This window comes from Hermetia illucens, chromosome 4 (genome assembly GCF_905115235.1).
Source record: "Hermetia illucens chromosome 4, iHerIll2.2.curated.20191125, whole genome shotgun sequence".
NCBI classification, from domain to species: domain Eukaryota; kingdom Metazoa; phylum Arthropoda; class Insecta; order Diptera; family Stratiomyidae; genus Hermetia; species Hermetia illucens.
This window is the reverse complement of record NC_051852.1, coordinates 109,568,257-109,583,709: the sequence shown is the minus strand read 5'-3', so window position 1 is coordinate 109,583,709 and position 15,453 is coordinate 109,568,257. Positions and strand designations below refer to the sequence as shown.

The 15,453-nt window shown below is 38.6% G+C and overlaps 1 protein-coding gene across 2 annotated transcripts; it reads right to left on the bottom strand.

Moving 5' to 3' along the window:
- Nucleotides 1-294: 294 nt before the first annotated feature.
- On the bottom strand, nt 295-14,924 carry LOC119655528 (protein SON). 2 transcript variants are annotated; one of them, XM_038061441.1, is made up of 9 exons: nt 13,760-14,915; nt 13,530-13,705; nt 13,297-13,475; nt 13,069-13,237; nt 12,654-13,015; nt 5,766-5,879; nt 1,071-1,238; nt 815-1,009; nt 295-751 (listed from the first exon to the last, which is right to left on the bottom strand). In XM_038061441.1, exons 1-9 carry the CDS (start codon nt 14,704-14,706, stop codon nt 638-640), a joined length of 2,424 nt encoding a protein of 807 aa, XP_037917369.1. In that variant the 5' UTR covers nt 14,707-14,915; the 3' UTR covers nt 295-637. The 2 variants fall into 2 exon arrangements, with proteins under 2 accessions (XP_037917369.1, XP_037917370.1); XM_038061442.1 differs by lacking the exons at nt 295-751; nt 815-1,009 and adding an exon at nt 1,611-1,667 and having other exon boundaries at nt 1,098-1,238; nt 13,760-14,924.
- Between the last annotated feature and the right edge of the window lie 529 nt (nt 14,925-15,453).

Below are 15,453 nucleotides of genomic sequence, written 5' to 3'. Positions count from 1 at the left end.
TTGCCTTTGATTTATTCCATTGTAAGTCTTGTTCTTGGTAAAATGGACGATTGCTGGGAAGTTAGTGGCTCTTCGGAGGTAGATGAAATATATTTTTTCGTTTTCGCCAGTGTCATTCGGTAACTAATAGTTTGCATTCTTATATTTTTGGCTTTAGAGCTTGTTTTTGTCACATAGTTTTTTAATTGGAGTACACTTGCATTGCTTCGACGCGTACGAAGTAATTTTATTTCTCTAAATTGCAATACAATTTTATCGCTCTCATCACGAGAAGAAGAAATGAAAACACTATAATTATTATTATTAAGCGTACTATTTTATTCATAAGATAAAATGTAATTGTGATCACACATCACAATGGAAGCATACATTGAAGTTGCCCAATCAATCACCATTATTGTGTCAATACTTTTAACGTATTTACTAGTTCAGTTGTGGAGTGAATTAACTCGGTCGACAAAACTTCGTACATTTACACTTGACTAATGCGCACATAATATTGCCTTCAGTTTGATCATCGAGAAATATAAACAATTCCTTATAGTCTTACACAATAATTAGAACAAACTATCGAATTATATGAGAGCACTTCCCCCCGATTCGAATGTAAAGTTAAATTGAATCGAACGAATTGTTTTCAGGTTGGTAAAATTCCAAGTTGTTGAAGACAATACTTCGCAGACAGCGCCTTCGCTTCTTTCTTCGATTTGCATGCTATAGCTGGTTGGTACATCATACCATTCACAATTACCTAAACCGGAATCAATTATTAAATCTTATATAGAAACAGTTGACTATTCCAGGAGCTATGTACCTTAAATATAAAGCTCTTTTTATGCGCAGGCCCATCTTCATCGACCAGTTCATAGCTCGGTGGACCCCATTTACGTTTACCAGATAACTCACCAAGTAAAGACACAGGATGTTTATTTTTTATATCTAACTGTACCTGCGCGGGTACGGCTGGAGGCCGTTTCTTCTTATTTCGCAATGCAACTGCAGCAGGATCCTGAAAACACATTGTAGATTATGAAAATGGTGGTAGAAAATGATAAATGTAAATGAAGTACTTCTTCACTTGTGACTAGGCCCTTTCTGTCCATCTTAACTTCCAAGAGCAAAGGTTGAAGGGATCCATTTTTTGATTTTCCTAAACCTTCTCCAGGCCTCCAACCCATTTTCTGAAGTAAATGCATTCCCATTCCGCCGGACACTGGCGCGGTTGATATTAATTGATCCTAGCAGATAAATATAGTTAAATAAATTGTATTCTATAAGGTTGATGGCTTGGTACACGCAATCTTTCGCAATTTGAACATGATGCTTGATTAATTTTCACGCGTACTAATTTCGAGATGAATTACTATTGCAATATAGTTCCAAATGGTCAATGGCATTATTTTATTTTGGAAATTCTAAAAACAAAGCTTAGTAAAATTATTTACGCTTTTGCCTGAAAATTGTAGAACAATCTGTTGGAATCTGTTATTATTTTTATATATTGAAGAGAGTCACCATGTTTATTCAAATTTTAATCAAGTTCATACTTCAATGGAATTCAATTGACTATATTGCAATGAGGATGAGTACCTTCATTAAACTATACTTACGCATCGTTCTAATTTACATACTATTTATAGTTTTCATCAACCTGTGCTACTCCAGATCTGTAAATATTTTCAAATAATATCGTCACGATAATTGCGGCAATATCTTTCCCAGTTCGGTGGTGGAAAAAATATTGCCGAATTAAAAAGCATAATTTTGTTTAAGTTCATGTTGAAATGCCAAATCAAATTGAAATCTTATATTCAATGCATTTCTTTTCAAGATCATGTTAGCTAATATTTTAAGTGACGTCGTAGATAGATTTGCACTATAAAAATAATCGTGTAGTCACAGCGACGGAGAACTACAATGTGCCAAAAGTCGGAACAGAGGCGGACAGTGAAAATTTCTATAAAAGGAGCCCACAGATATATTGAAACTATAAGTTAAAGCTAATGCATGATTGTTTCCAGGCGATGAAAATAGGAAACACCACCATCCATTATGGTGGACAAAATGTTGGAAACTCAATCATCAATTATTTGATTTAACCACCTTAATTTTCAGACTAACTATTCGGCTAAATCTATAAGACTGCGGTCTGAAACGTGAATATCTTTTTAATGGCAGTATATTTAAAACGATTCGGGGCTAAGAAGAAAAACAATACAAAATATTAAACAAGTCGGAATAGCGCGACCTTCCGCGCTTCGAGTATAAAGGCTTTGTGTTCCTTACGTGAAAAAAATTCTACGCACATTTTTCCATTCGTATATGGCTACAAATCCAAAATATTTCTTCATATTTTTCCAAAGTACAAGATATGCGTACATATTACAGATATAGATATTATTCTCATCCTAAATAAACAAACTGTCTATTATCGAATACTGTACATATCCATGCATATATAAATTGATCGTACTTACGGTTTACTTCATGCACAAAAGTATACATATGTTCAAATATTGAATACGGTTGGTTTAATGTACTAATATATCTATACATATACCTACATACACACCTGCCTGTCTGGAGTAATTAATATTGATATACAAATGACCCAAAAACTTAAAATGTTTCTTTCTGACCCCCTATTCATGTGAGCTCACTTTGTTGCGGTATTGACGAATTGATATGAGATGATGACGTCATACACGTTGTAGAATGCACGAAATTCACAATAAACGGCAAAGCTTCATCTTCTATAACTTTGTTAATAATAGTTGGATTTTCTTTAAACTTGACCAAATTGTGCCTTATGTCGTCCTTTATACAAATGAAATTCTGTAGTTCTAGCAACTTAAGGGGAGCCTAAATTCTTAAAACATGCTAATATACTATTATTAACTTTATTAATGCAGATATCGTAACGGGATGTATTTTGAGGCCTAGATGTCGTATAGATACACCACTGTGATTTTTTTCAGATTTTTCGGTTGGATAGGTTCTGAGAACGAGACCTGTTACACTTACCCGATGTGAAATGTGGGTTCAGTTTCGAAAAGTACTAATTGAGCCTTTTCATTTGATACCCCACATGACTACACTCTGTGAAAAAAAAATTTCACCCTCTATTCACATGTAGGGGGGTTGGGGGGGGCACTTGCTATATGTAAAGGGAACATCAGACCACATGCTCTCTCAAATTTTCGAATCGATCTAGCCGTTTCCGAACAAATCGGATGTGAAAGACAGGCAGACATCGAATCGATTCTAATAAGGTTTTGTTTCACACAAAACCTTAAACAAGTCGGGAAACCGGAAGCTAGACGCTTAGGATATGAAAGGTTTTGTGTATTTATTTTATAAAGAGATTTGAGTGTGCAATTGTCCCATTAATATGTAGCATGTGTAATGCATGCATATATTATGTGCGAATATCCACTTTTAAGTGATATTGACATTCAAAGTCTTGAATTTGCATAGAAGCGACAGTTTCGACCTATTATAACTTTGTTAGTAAGTGATATTTTCACCAAATTTGGTAGGATCATGCTCTATGCTATAGCCTACATCTCATGATTCTAGAAGGAACTTAAGGGGGGTTTTCCTGTCAATTACTAGAAATTATAGTAATCTACTATTATTAAACAGGTATCGGTATAGAGGGTATTTTGGAGCCTAGGCACCATACAGTGGTAGCCTCTTGACTTTTCAGATTTTTCGTTTAAGTAGTTTCTGAAAATGGGTCCGTTAAAGAAATGATCACTTTCAACTCCCCTCACTCCCCACCTTTCCAACAAATGTCAAAAGCAAGACCGGCTTCGAAAAGTACTAACCGAGACCTTTAATTTGATACCCCACATGACTATATTTGATGAAAAAAAAATTACACCCGCCTTTTGCATGGATTGGATCGCCCCGTGCTCTCACGGTGGAAAAAATAGCACCTGGGGAACAAGAAACGCTGAAAAAGGACTCGATAACGTACAATATGTTTTCACATAACTGAATTTCGGTAGGACATACAATAAGCCAGTTTTGTATAGGTAGGTGGGTGTGATATTAAATGTCAATATTTAAATCTTCAATAAAGGCCGTTAGTTTTAGTATTTTCGCATTTCATGCCATTGTTCACCCAGACTTTTCCCCTCCTTGAGTAATTAGTGGCGATGCGGACGTTGTTGGTATTTGTTCCAGTAAAAATGGTATGATCTTTACTATCGATTTCCCGCCATGCGATGCACAAATTGCTCCTTTCCTTGCCAAGAATTTCGCTTGTACGTATAAAATCAAGTCACATGGATTCAAGTCAAGCATACAAAAACAGAGCCTTTGCTTTTGTTCCGGAAATCTGTCGCTATTTCTTGTAATAGACAACTTTCCTTCGCGCTTATCCATATAGGTTGTGTTCATCATTTCAAATCTTTTGGATTTCTGTGTTGTTAAAAAAATTGTAAAGCGAATGCCCGAAGCAAACATAGCGAATGAAACTTTATTCGATATGTTTTCACGTTTATTCGAATGATAGTGTCACTTGTCCCGGGTTTTTTAAAAATCAAACCGCAACTTTTCGAGTGCACTGTGCATATATGTACTATATTGAACGCACTTATGGCACCGCATGTTCGCGGAATTGCATGTGAAGTCAGTGTTGAGGATCGGATTTCCAATATAATTTTTAACTATGTATACACGGAACTGTCATGTGCTCATCATTCCCCCCATAGAGAAAACCAAATCCTTTTATACCTGAAGCGTCTAGCTTCCGGTTTGCCGACTTGTTTAGAAATAAGTCTGTTCATCAGGCTTCCTCTAATTCTCAAAACACATTCAGCATGTGGTTTTGATTTCAACTGGGCACCGTGAGTATTTAACGACTCTTATTTACTCTTATTTGTTACGTTCTCTGCTCGTTTTTTATAAGAGTATAGTTAACATTAAAGGTGAAGTAACTCATTTGAAGTATCTGCCAGTTCGCAACGCAAATTGTAATTCATGTTGGCATTGTCTATCGACTGCAAACTGTAGCCATGTATAGTGCCGTAGGTGGGAGTAGGTTCCGAAATTAGTGACACCATGAACACCCATAGCAAATGTTATGCATGAGTTTTGTATATTGATTTTACTGGCATCATGCAAGTTTTTCGTTGATTTTATTATAGGTACACTGTTAGCGGTTCTTTATACACTGTTCTACACGATTTGCGAATCAAATTAAAGCTTCTTTTCTAATCTGGTTTGCCAGCGAATTGGATATGCACGTAATCAATGTAGATAATCGTACGAAGTCAGTAACGATATTATTTGAAAACTGTGTTATTTGAAAAATATTGGAAAAATTATCGTTTCAAATATTTTCCAATAACTAACGTTTCCAACTCAAGCTTTGATAATATTATTGTACTTCTTGGTTATGTTGATTTCAGAAATATTACTAATTTTTAAGTTTACTTACGATTCGCAAAAAGTACAATAATATTAGATGAGGGATGCGCGAATTAATGCCATTTCAAGATCCAAAATTCGTCATCTCAAAAAGCTGGTAGCTGTTATCATTCGTCACACAAAGAAACAAATACTATCAATTCAAGCTTTTATGTTCTTAGTCTCAACGTATTTAAACGAAAGATGGATCTGAAATGGGCGGATGTGTTGATTGTTTGTTCATGATACCTTCCGTGGGAATACTTGTATTGTAATAAAGAAAAGTATCATGAACGTTTCCTTTTTCTGAAAAAAAAGTACAAAATTTATTTGCAGATGAAACATACTCTCTTCACCCAGGCTTGTTGTCCAGCCGTTAATTCTCGTGCAGTTAAGATATTTGCACCGGTACTACCTGTAAATTGACCTGGAGTTGTTTTTGAGATGGCCCAAGTCGACATCTGGAAATAATCAAAGGTGCTAAAATTAGGAGATTGTATTATTTGTCGTTTGTAAATGTTTCTTATCAAGAAAGTTCATGGAAAGATTTGTAATTAATTTCTCAGTGTAGACGCGATATATTTCAGATCAAAAATTTGGTGTTTCTAGACAAGGAGCGAGCAGAGGGGCATAGCGGGCAATTCTTCAATCGTGATGTCCGATGCATGATACAAAAGCACCTCCGGAGGGAGCAGGCTATCAATGCACAAAAAGAGTGCCCCCTTTGGAGGTCAAATCAATGCAGATTGAATTTCTAAGCATGATGGACATGGAACGGAAAATTACCACAATTTACGAAAAAGAGAGATTTAGCACTTTGAATAATGAAATACATTTCCATTTAAATGGATATGTGAATAAACGGAATTGTCACATTCAGTAGACAGACTTTCAAATGACACACAGGTGTGGTTGACGCAGTGTGCCCACACAGGGGTCTATGGCGACCATACACCCCACATCCTTGATCAAAAAGTTTCCTGGGCTGGCACTCATATTAACCAGATTTCGGTTGTTTTATTGTTAGGTTCCCTCCCAATAGCGTCATAGTACAAGACCGAACCGAGACCAAGAAAACACATTGTTTTCAGTGAAAAAAGTGAGCGGTTTTTCATCGATTCAAACGGGGTTCATGCGTCATGGATTTTGGCTAGAAGGTCAGAACAGGGAGTATTGTTTGGGTATTGTAAAACGTTTATTTGAAGCATTTCCAGATAAACAACGCACCATACGCCAATTCGACCGTCCTTACGACTACTACTTGTTCAATTTGAATAAAAAAACAACAAGGGAAGGAAGAAGAGCTCTACGCCCGCGGTATTTGATATTATTGTTTGTATTGGTTATTGCGATTTCTGAAAAGTTACAATTTTTTACTTTTGTGGTACAAGTATTTGCTACAAATGTTTGTAGAATTTGAACAATTTTTTCAATGTTCCCCTGAAGGCAATTTCCAAATTTTTGTTCCATTCATATGGCCTCTAAAGGACCAAAAAATAGGTTGAAATTCGTGTTTTTTTAAAGTTATTGTATAATTCTAATAAATTTGAAAATAAAAAACTGGCTCGGAAAAACATAATCAACGTAACACAAATTAAAAGCATACTTAATTTTTTCGGTTTGAGACAAGTCAGTTGATCGAAGTCTTATCACGAGGTCGTCTGTGATACTTCCGTAGTGACGAAGTTAAGAACGTCCCAAAATCTCCGGAGCGATTAATATTAATTATCAAAAAATAACCTTTTAAAGACGAAGCACATATTGAAAAAATAAAAACAAAACCAATTATCCTAAATAGGCTTGAATTTTCGAAATTAGAGAACCCCCGGGTATAAAAAAATGTTTTGAGGATAGAATAAAACGCTGGTATAAGTGCCTTGCAATCAAGGGAGATTACCTCCTTCTTCTTTTTCTTCAGCCTTTGTCCCGTTCCGTGCTTCGGATAGCTGAGTGGTTAGAGCACAAGGCTGTCGTACGGAAGGTCACGATTCAAATCTCGCTGGCGGCAGTGGGATTTGTATCGTGATTTGACGTCGGATACCAGTCGACTCAGCTGTGAATGAGTACCTGAGTTAAATCAGGGTAATAATCTCGGGCGAGCGTAATGCTGACCACATTGCCTCCTATAGTATTCTGTAGTGTACCGTAACGGTCTTGAATGAGGTGCTCTAACACACTTCAAGGCCCTGATCCAATATGGATTGTTGTGCCAACGATTATTATTATTATTATTATTTGTCCCGTTCACAAGCGGGGTCGGCTCGTCGTGATCGGTTTCGTCATTTAGCTCTATTGAATGACTGATCTGGATGCAACCTCGAGGCTTTTAAATCCCCATCCAGCGTATCAAGCCACCGTTGTTTCGGCCTGCCTTTTGGTCGTTTACCATCGACTTCGATGTTCAGACCAATCTTGGCAAGTGAATTCTCGTTGAAAGAAATAATATCGATTTTGATGAATAATCTTGTATTTTTAGTTTTTTGAGAGATCAGATGGTATGTACATCCACTATCGGAACTTCTGTGATTCGGATATTTTGTTAGATGGGGGTGTGTGTCGGATACAATGAACCACTATGATCTGAATGCTCAGGAGCTTCTCCCCTAACCCAGTTACATATCTCTTTGGCATCACTGCACCCAAGCAGGATCAGTTTTGGTGATCTCCGTTTTTGTTAGGGAGGGAGCAAGTTAAAATGTGAATTACGCGCCACAGCGGCCATTAATCTTTCGAAAGTAGATGTGTGCTTATTCAAAAGGGCGCAGCCTAAAGTTTTTATAGATCCTATAACTGATTGGAAAAGAATTGTTCAGTTGGTGGACACATTTATGGATACTGGCAGCGTGTGTGAAAAAACCAGGGCTCCAGAAAACATCGAAAAGGTACGGAAGGTGATTTTGAAATCCCCCAAGCGATCTGCCCGCAAACATTCAGTTGCTTTTATGATTTCTGATCGTACAGTAAAGCGAATTTTTCATTTTTTCACCCATACAAACTGGCAGTGGTGCGAAAACTTTATACACGCGATTTCGATTCACGAAAAAGAGCTGCCTTAGGACGCATTTGTGTTCTTCACCGATGAGGCACATTTTCATCTGTCAGGATGCGTTAATAATGAAAACATACTATATTGGAATGGCACAGATCTCCGAGAACTTCACGAGCGTGTGATTGTTTGGTGTGCATTATCGATAGCTATCATTATTGGACCCTGGTTTTGTTAAGAAAACGAGAGGGCAATTACAGTTACTTTTGACCGTTATATCCAGATGATTGAAGAATTTTTCCTTGCCAAACGTGGAGAATGAATCTGAGGGGTGTGTGGTTCCAAAAAGACACCTCACATGGCACAAACATCAATGGCTCTCTTGCGCGAATATTTTCCTGAATGTTTTATCTCTTTGAATGTTCAGCACGCTCGCCAGACTTTGCAAGTTGTGATTTTTTTCTCTGTAGGGATATCTAAAATTCTTGGTATGTACTAATCGTTCAAAGACCTTGGACAAGCGGAAGACCACTATTTGTCAGAGTGAAATTATGTGAAATATCGGTATTTGCAAGAATAAAATACCTACACCAACGGAAAAGAAACAACAAGTTTTCATTACTTCTACCACTATTTGTGTTGCTATTGCTAACATCGACAGGGGCACACTGGGCAAAGTGGAACAAAACTTTCGATTTCGACTCTCTCAATGTATTGACCAGAACGCATTTCCAATAATTATTGTTTTATGATCTTAGCGTAAAACCGGAGATATTCAAGGTCCTGATCCATTATGGATTGTTGCGCCAATGATTATTATTATCGAAGGTGTCGATCGATTTGTATATCTAGGAAACGTGGTTTTTACAGAAGGTGGCACCGAACTGGATGTCGTTTGATGCATTAACAACGCTCATCGGGGTACGCTGGTGTGACATTTTCGAACAAAGAACTTGGTCGGCGCACAAGCCAGTTACTTTTGAACAATGTGTGACAATGGGAAGTGGCAATGTTTGCAAGCTTGATTGTTTTCGTATTTGTTACTAACTTATTATACTTCACTGCTGTATCAAAATTTTAGAATTTCATTTTTCCGGATCATTGCGGATACAACACTACTGTAACATGAGTTGACGGGCAATTTTATAGCTCAGTTTTCAGAATTTACCACAAACACGTGGCTAATGACCTATCATAAATCGGATGCAATGCTGACCACATTGCTTCCGTTACGGTCTTGAATGAAGTGCTCTAACACACTTCAAGGCCCTGATCCAACATGGATTGTTGCGCCAACGATTATTATTATTAAAGGTTTATTTACTTGACATACGGAAAAAATTTAACTCTGAAAGTTATTTTATTTTATGTCGTTCGTTAGCTGGATGCTCTACGGGATTTCCAAACAAACATGGAAGAGTAAGAGAAACTTTCTTTGCCTACATAGTTCTGCGTTTTCATATTTTGATTTATCATCTCGGAGCGATAGATTGATATTATTAAAGAGCAACTACTAGTATTCTTTACTTAGCATTTGCGATATATTGGAGCCAATGTAAGGTAACTACAATATTTCAAGTGGCTTCGATCTTGTTCCTTGCAAAACCAACGGCTACGTGCGATGCGAAACGCAACGATGTACTTGATGCATTCAAACGATCTTCGGTTGGCTTGAAAAAATGAAATGGTCAATAGAAGTGTTTCTAGACAGTATCAGTAACTTTGTTCTGCATTTACACCTAGCGAGGTGGTCTTTTCACAATCAAATGCCAAACTTTACTCAACTATGAAAATGTACATTCCGGTAAACCATATTAAAGAACACATTTCCAAAATGACAAGACCAGAAGCAGCTGCGTTGGTAGGAGCTTGAGAATTTCCATTACAACCGTATGTTAAATCGTCGAAGGTATCTTCGTACATCATTACTACTTCTACAGTGTCGGGTAGGTAGTTACAACGTATCACATTGATAATGTGTTGTCTACTGGGACACATCGCTGTAATTGATTCGCTATTGCTTACTGTGCATCATAAATCCGGCCAAAACTGAACCTCAGATTTGAAAAAAAACTATGAAATTTGTGACAATGCTTTCACATCGTTACGTTAGGTTGGTGCTCATATTCAATATTTTTGGAACTCGGACGTTAGACTTCAGCCGAATTCGTATTCACTTGTGTAAACATGAAAATATTCACTTATTCGAATACGAATGTATCCGTATGCGTATTCGTGGGAAATCATCGTACGAATTTATTCGTATTCACGAATACAATATGTCCAACACCACACCAGACATCTCGGTTTTGTGCCGAGGTCCACCAGCTCGATATCCCACTTGTGTAAACATGAAAATATTCACTTATTCGAATACGAATGTATCCGTATGCGTATTCGTGGGAAATCATCGTACGAATTTATTCGTATTCACGAATACAATATGTCCAACACCACACCAGACATCTCGGTTTTGTGCCGAGGTCCACCAGCTCGATATCCCTAGAAGTTGTCTATCATAATCATATAATATATAATCATTTCTCGTTGATAAAACGCTAACCGATTAGTGAGAAACGAACCAGAGAACAACAAAAGCAAACTGACGAATAAAGAAACCGACCATTGTTACCCAAGTAGTCCACCATAAAGATCTTTACGATAAATTCTACAGTTGGGACGCTAAGAGAGATGTATATCGACTGTTCTGCCGCGACGGACAGATGACGGAAATACTTCGAGCAAATTTCAAAAATGAACGAAACCACGCAGCAGCAGAATCTGACGACGTTACAGTCCAGTTGGATTTCTGCGCGTCTGAGACCCAACACTCCGGCTCAGTTAGTTTTTCGTAGGCGTCGACGAGGACAAATACTATTTTATTTGCAAGAAAGCATAACCGGCCCAATATGGAAGGAAAAAGTTAGTTCAGCGGAATGGATGAAATTACCATCCGATTCGGTTGTTATCCCATGTCATGAAGGTTTTTGAGGGTATTCTTGAGAACCATGTTTGCGATATCGTTCAAAATAACCGTGAACCAAGCCGGGTTTGCCAAGAACTGCATAACTACTGACGCAATACACGTTTCTTGGTGATTCACAAAGAAATGCAGAAGCACCACCCTCTCTAAATTACATTCCTAGATCTAGAGAAGGTCTTTGACCGTGTGACACATAAATTCATTTAGTAAGCAATGTGGCAATACTTGTTGTCAGAAGAGCTCGTGCGCTGGGTTAAATTGCTTTACCGCGATTCTATTAGGAAACCTCGAAGCGTTTTACATAATCGCAAAACCGTTGGTGTTTATCAGAGAAGGGCCCTGTCATCACTTTCCTTTATTCTGTCACCTGGGACACCTATACAGGTGATATTGATCTTAAGCAACTTGCCGAAAAACGGAATGATCGCTTTATGCGGCGTCTACGACTGGATCTGAATAAAACAGAGTTTTTGACATATGACTTGAATGAGGCAGGCACGATCACTGTTAGTGATGAACGAAATGGCGGTCCACAACTTGCGTGCTTTATGATTGACGCATCAATGACCGCAATTCGCTATGGTTACGTTCGAAATGTGGAAAACCGCGGTCGATATGCGATTGCATTCATCGTGAAGAAACTAAACTCGTATGATCACGTAATTCGCGTTGGCGCCAGCTCACTAGTTAAGATTGGCCTGAACATAAAAGTCGATGGTTTGATACTTTAGATGGTGATTTGAAAGCCTCTAAATCGAGAAAAATGAACGGAACAGAGATTAAAGGAAAAGGGTGGGTAAGTAGATCGCTTCTCGTCGTTCGTTTTCTTATCTATTTGTGCAAAATGAACGGTTGCCCTCCAGTGACAACACAGAACGCATAGTAATGTAGTAATCATCTCATTGACACCAAGAGATTAGGAGCAGTTTTTTCATGTCTGACTTTGGTGTATGTTTTTCTGATATCTGAACGGAGGAATATTATGGAGGTTCATGCGAAGTTGAGTATATGTGAGGAGTGTGCAGGCATTTGAATTCACGATTTTGTAGCGGGAAGTCTTCAGTAAATATGCTTTTGCTGTCATCTGCACCTACTCGTTTGCCACCTGGAGGAGTTCCGGACAGTAAAATTATTTTGAAATGAATGTTATGAACAATCGAGCCCATTATTGCAACACACCAGCTGCTCTCCACAAATAATACTGTAATTTCCTGTTTTTTTGCTAAAAACATTCAAAGACGAGATATAAGCAACAAATGTACTTACATCCCTCTGCGAGTTGTACATCATCTTCAATGCTTCAGGATCCGTCGGATTTTCTTGTAGTTTTCGCATTGCATTCAACCGCTTGGCAATGATTGAAGTTACATCGACATGAGATTCAACTTGTGGGAAAATACTTGGGGCAGGTTGGGGTATTGGCACTTCTGGTACTCTCGCGACTGTCGGAGTGATTGGTTGATTTGTTTTGGTAACAGTACTGGTAACCGGGGCAACTGGCGTCGCGACTGTTGTTAGAAGTGGTTGAATTTCTTGCGAAGGTTCTGCGGGTTGATTTGTTGGGACGAATGCTGGCTGTTGTGTGTCTGCCGGCAAGGGTTTTTCAAATACATTTTTAGGGAGGACAGCTGTGGAATAGTTTTGTTAATTAAATGTCAAGTGACGCTTCTTTAAAAGTTACGTTTGGGTATGGACACGGTTGCCGGTGGTTCAGTCCGAACTGGCTTCGAAGTTGGCACCGGCACCCATTCGCTCTCATTAAGTTTGTGTTGCTGACCCGACGAGACGGGATACTGCATGAGGATGGCCTTGGCTTGATCTGCTGTTTTTGGTGGAATCGGTGTGGCATTCTGCAGAGAAATCACCAAGTTATTCCGACTAGCATCCATCGCAAGGAAAACGGCCTTACCTTTATATTCATTACTATTGGCCCACGATCCTTCAATATGAATGGATGGTGGAACGCCTTATCGTTGCCAAGTTTATCATAGTCTGAGTCTTCGTTCGATGAAAGACTTGACAAGTCGTTAAGATTTTCACCGTTCGAAAGCTTCTTACAGAATTCTGTCAGTTCCTCAACACTTTTACCTAAGAAAGAATGGATCGAAGAATTCAATTAAATTAATCAATTTTATTGCCAACCTCCATAGCGCATCTTCATCAGAACCTTGTTTTTAACTTCTTGCGGCATGGATTGCGTTCCAGGGAGGGATCCGTTTTTAAACATTGAAATTGCATTCTTCCGGGCTATCTCTAAAAGTCTCTTCTTGTCTATAACTAAATCCTCAGGGCGGTGAGATCGCGATCGGGAGCGGGATCTAATTTAAAAAGAAAATAAGGTAATTCAACAGTAAATTGTTGTAGACACTCACCTTCGTCTGTAGCGGGATCTGCTGCGACTTCGACTGCGACTGTTTCTCCATCGTCGTTTAAACCGATCCCTGGACCTATCCCTAAATGGGTTCCCGCTGGGTCTATTTCTGGGGTAACCTCTCTCTCTGCGATCGTAATAGCCCTGACTGGAGCGACTGCGTTCCTTCTGCTCACGGAGGTACGTTTCCTCATCAGAAAGTGATATTTCTGAGCATTCTCCGCTCTCGGCATTCGGCTTCTCCTTCGCAAGTCGCTTCTCTGCCTCCTCCAGTACTTTGCTCGACTTCAAATTTTTGATGATTATTTTACCAGGCGCTGGCTTCGGGCTACATTTCCTTTCCTTCTTAATTGCAATGGGTGCAACAGGCATTCTGATGTCGCCTTCATCTTCGCTGGATATAGTAAAATCTGAAATATCTGAGACCTTTATGTTATCCGGCGGCGTAGGTGATTTCCTTAATTTGTCCTTCTTCTTGTCGTCGGAGGTATTTTCTTCCTTAATTTTCGGGATCACGTCTGCTTTTTCGTTTTCCTTCTTGTGTTTTTTATGTTTCTTACGTTTCTTTTTCTTTCTCTTCTCGTTGTCGGAGGAGTCATATTCGTCACTAGTGTCCCGGCTACGCTTTTTCGACTTTTTCTTGTGCTTCTTTTCCTTCCGCTTCTTTTCTTTTTTATCAAGGAGGAAATTGTCATTGAGCAGGCTCTCTGGAGGCGTAGCATTGAACACTCGGAACAGCTCTGCCAGAATCTCATTGGATGATTTCACGGGCTCGACGGGTTTCTTTTCCTCCTTTTCATCGTCTCCTGATGTCCTTTCCGGATTCGGATTGAAAAGCTTTGGAATGATTTCGTCGATGATTTCATCTTTTTGGGGGACCCGAGGGGGACTGGGCTTTTCCTGCTTGATTTTCACTTTAGTATAATCGAAGTCAAGTTCCCCTGACATAACTTAAAAACAACTACAGCAAAACACAGACCGCACCGAGGAAAGTATAATTTTTCGACAGCTGTCAAAACCGGTGGAGGATTCTGTACGGTTGAGGGATGGCAGTTTAGCAAAGCTGAAAAACAGCTGCTATTGCAGCTTCGAACCTTTTGTACAGCTATCAACAACCCTGAACCTTTGATATCAACGGACGTGAAAATGTGTAGTTTAATTGACTAAAATATAATTTCTGGTTTCTAAATCATTAACACCATTTGTCGTGACTATGAATAAGGAAAATGTATAGGCCATTCTAAATGTGTTCGAATAAAATGAAACTTCCAAACATCCGTTGTTGAAATATTCTTTTTTTAGGAAATTCTGATATTTCCCAAATAATTTGTTGCTGCCATGCCAAAGCGTCATTTCAGAACCGAAAACACTGCAGTGCACTCGTATGATTGGAGTGAAGGTAGAAAGTGAGCGCTGGGAATTGAATGGAAGTGGAAAGTAAACACCCACTGACATAAAATTTCGCGAACCTATTCTAAATCGGTTTTTAAGGTTTCGTGTAAAACAAAACTCACTGTCTGTCTGTCAGTCTGTCACACGCACTTTTCTCTAAAACGACTAAACCGATCTGAACGAAATTTACAAAAGGAAACACAAAACCTTTTATACCTGAAGCGTCAAGCTTCCGGTTTCCCGACTTGTTTAGGATTGTTTTCCTAATTTAGATAAACCTAACAGGGAAAGCTGTTACTTGAA

Excerpts from the sequence above, each read along its gene's own strand:
- LOC119655528 (XM_038061441.1), bottom strand. The coding sequence starts at position 14,706 with ATGTCAGGGGAACTTGACTTCGATTATACTAAAGTGAAAATCAAGCAG. Across the intron at positions 13,238-13,296 it reads CAATAGTAATGAATATAAAG|AATGCCACACCGATTCCACC; the intron begins GTAAGGCCGTTT and ends ATTTCTCTGCAG. Across the intron at positions 5,880-12,653 it reads TGTACAACTCGCAGAGGGAT|ATGTCGACTTGGGCCATCTC; the intron begins GTAAGTACATTT and ends GATTATTTCCAG.